The sequence below is a fragment of the Buceros rhinoceros genome, unplaced genomic scaffold (assembly GCF_000710305.1).
Source record: "Buceros rhinoceros silvestris isolate BGI_N320 unplaced genomic scaffold, ASM71030v1 scaffold25272, whole genome shotgun sequence".
Taxonomy (NCBI): Eukaryota; Metazoa; Chordata; class Aves; order Bucerotiformes; family Bucerotidae; genus Buceros; species Buceros rhinoceros.
Window position 1 is genome coordinate 955 of NW_010397496.1, and position 2,287 is coordinate 3,241.

Sequence of the window (2,287 nt, forward strand, 5' to 3'; positions counted from 1 at the left end):
CCCTCGGGAGCAGTGAACCCTGGGCCTCCCTGTCCACCCAGAGCCGCAAGGTGGGTGTTGCCGGGGGACCTTTGGGAGGTCCCGCACCAGCTCCGGGTGCTTTTCCCAGGTTCTCTGGGTGGGGCAGAGCCCCTCTCTGGGTGGCTCAGCCACGTTGGACCTTCTTGGGTCTGTGGTTTGAGGAGAAGCGATGCAGCAGCCTGTCCTGGAGCCCCATCTCAAGTGCTTGGCTCCACCAAACCTCCACTTTGCGAGGGGTCTTCCCTGTAGAGGGTTTCTTCCCAGCACATAACGCAAACCGGTGAGAAGACAACCTTGGCCAGGCAGAGTGGTTGTGGCATGAGTAACGCAGCAAAAATCTAAGCCAAGACCTTCTGCCTGGGAGAGGGAGCGATGGAAAAGGCTTTCACAGCGGCTCGGCGTGATGAGAGCTTCCTCCCATGGCTCGTGCAGATCGGGAGGACGTGCCCCGCTGGGCTGGCTCAGCTCGCTGGGAAGGGAAACGAGATGTTCAGCACTGGAATGCAGCTGGGGACGGTTTTTCTCCAGCACCCCTCCGGGCACAAGGCTTTACGGTACTTGGCTTTCCAACCCCTGCGATGAGGTTGAGGGGCCAAAGCGTCCGACTGCTACTGGAACTGGAGCTTCACAGCAAGGATTTTCCTGTCTAAAACAAACGAGAAAGAGGAGTCTCAGAGAAAGATTAAAGAATCAAAAGAAATCGAGGAATGCTTTCTGGATTTATTTCTGGGGAAGGAGATGTCAGTGGCCAGGAACTGAAGAAGGCAGCCCTGGGGGAGCCGATACCTGGGCTGGGTGTCACTGTCGCGGGACACGGCTGGAGGAGGTGGTGGAGGCTGGCGTTGGTGCCCCACCGGGCAAGAGCTTTTCACCATTGCATCGGGGATGATGGCAGTGCGGGCAGGGATGGGGAAGGACCCGGCCGCCCCGATCGCCTGGAGCAAAAACTGCGTTTCCCAGTGACGGAGACTCGGCGGTGGGGTGGGGTGGGTGGATTAACCCGAACTCAAACCTGATCCCAAGCTCAGCTCTCCGGGCTGGCGAGGTGAGGTGGGGGGCAGGGGTCTCCTGCCACAGTTCCTAACCCAGTTTTCCCTTCTCCCCCCAGGAGCTCGCGTGAGGTGACGGGACAAACATGCTTAACTTAAGGACTTGTGCGGCAAAGCTGCGGCCATTGACGGCCTCCCAGACTGTAAAGACAATTTCCCAGCACAGGCCGGCAGCACCCAGGACGTTTCAGCAGATCAGGTGCTACAGCGCGCCGGTGGCTGCCGAGCCTTTTCTGAGCGGGACTAGTTCAAACTACGTGGAGGAGATGTATTATGCATGGCTGGAAAATCCCAAAAGTGTACATAAGGTAAGGAGCCACCTGGCCGGGATGGCACCTTCGCTTCTCGGTGGGTTGGGGTGAGTGCACACGTTCCCAGGAGGATTGGATTCGGCTGGAGGGACTGTGTGGTTCTGCCTCGCTTTGCCTGAAGGAGACGTCAGCGATTCCCTGAGCAAGAGCCAAGAGGAGCTTCTCTGTTCACAAGGAAGCACCGTGGGACGCGGGCAGCGGATGCAGGGAACACCGTCTCCTGGGAATCCACCTTTAAAGAGCTCCCGAGGCTTTGTGTTTCCAGCTGCGATGGCTCCAGCGGTCTCTCCTGGAGTGGCGGGGGGGGGGGGGGGGGGGGGGGTGTGTGAAAAAAAGTACCTGGGCATATTTTGTGTACTTTCTGAGATAGTTACTGTGCATTTAGCCACACATGTGTGTGGGAAGCTCTTGTAAATTTAGCCTGTCGCAACAAAAGAACAGATCCTCTTACTTGTCTTCAGTCATCATAGTGAGTAGCAATATTACTGAATAAAATCGGAATAAAAAACGGGCTGCAGGTAAGCTTGGCTTTGAGCTCATGTGTGTAAAGCCAGCCCGCTGCTCTGCAGCCTGGGGAGAGGGGCAGGCTCTGGTGGCCAGAGGGATTCCCAGCTGCTGCTGGGCTTAAAGCAGGGAAACCAGCCCAGCTGTGGGCAGTATGGGTAGAGGTCTGACCTGACTGTGCTCTTCCACATCTTTATCAAAGATCTGGGTGAGGGGGTTGAGTCAGTTGACACCAAGTTGAGTGGGTGTGTTGACCTCGGGAGGCTCCACAGCGGGATCTGGCCAGGCTGGAGCAATGGGCTGAGGGCAATGGGATGAGGGTCAACCAGCCCAAGTGCCGGGTCCTGCCCTGGGGTCACCCCAACCCCCGGTAACACTCCAGGCTGGGGGACTGTTGGTGGC

At 57.8% G+C, this 2,287-nt stretch overlaps 1 protein-coding gene across 1 annotated transcript in view; it reads left to right on the forward strand.

Moving 5' to 3' along the window:
- The first annotated feature begins 1,126 nt into the window (after nt 1-1,126).
- LOC104502325 (2-oxoglutarate dehydrogenase, mitochondrial-like) overlaps nt 1,127-2,287 on the forward strand; it is a 13,520-nt gene continuing 12,359 nt past the window's right edge. The window contains exon 1 of the mRNA XM_010146287.1: nt 1,127-1,378. Coding sequence (XP_010144589.1) covers nt 1,157-1,378 — 222 coding nt within the window. The 5' untranslated portion in view covers nt 1,127-1,156. The remainder of the gene's footprint in view (nt 1,379-2,287) is intronic.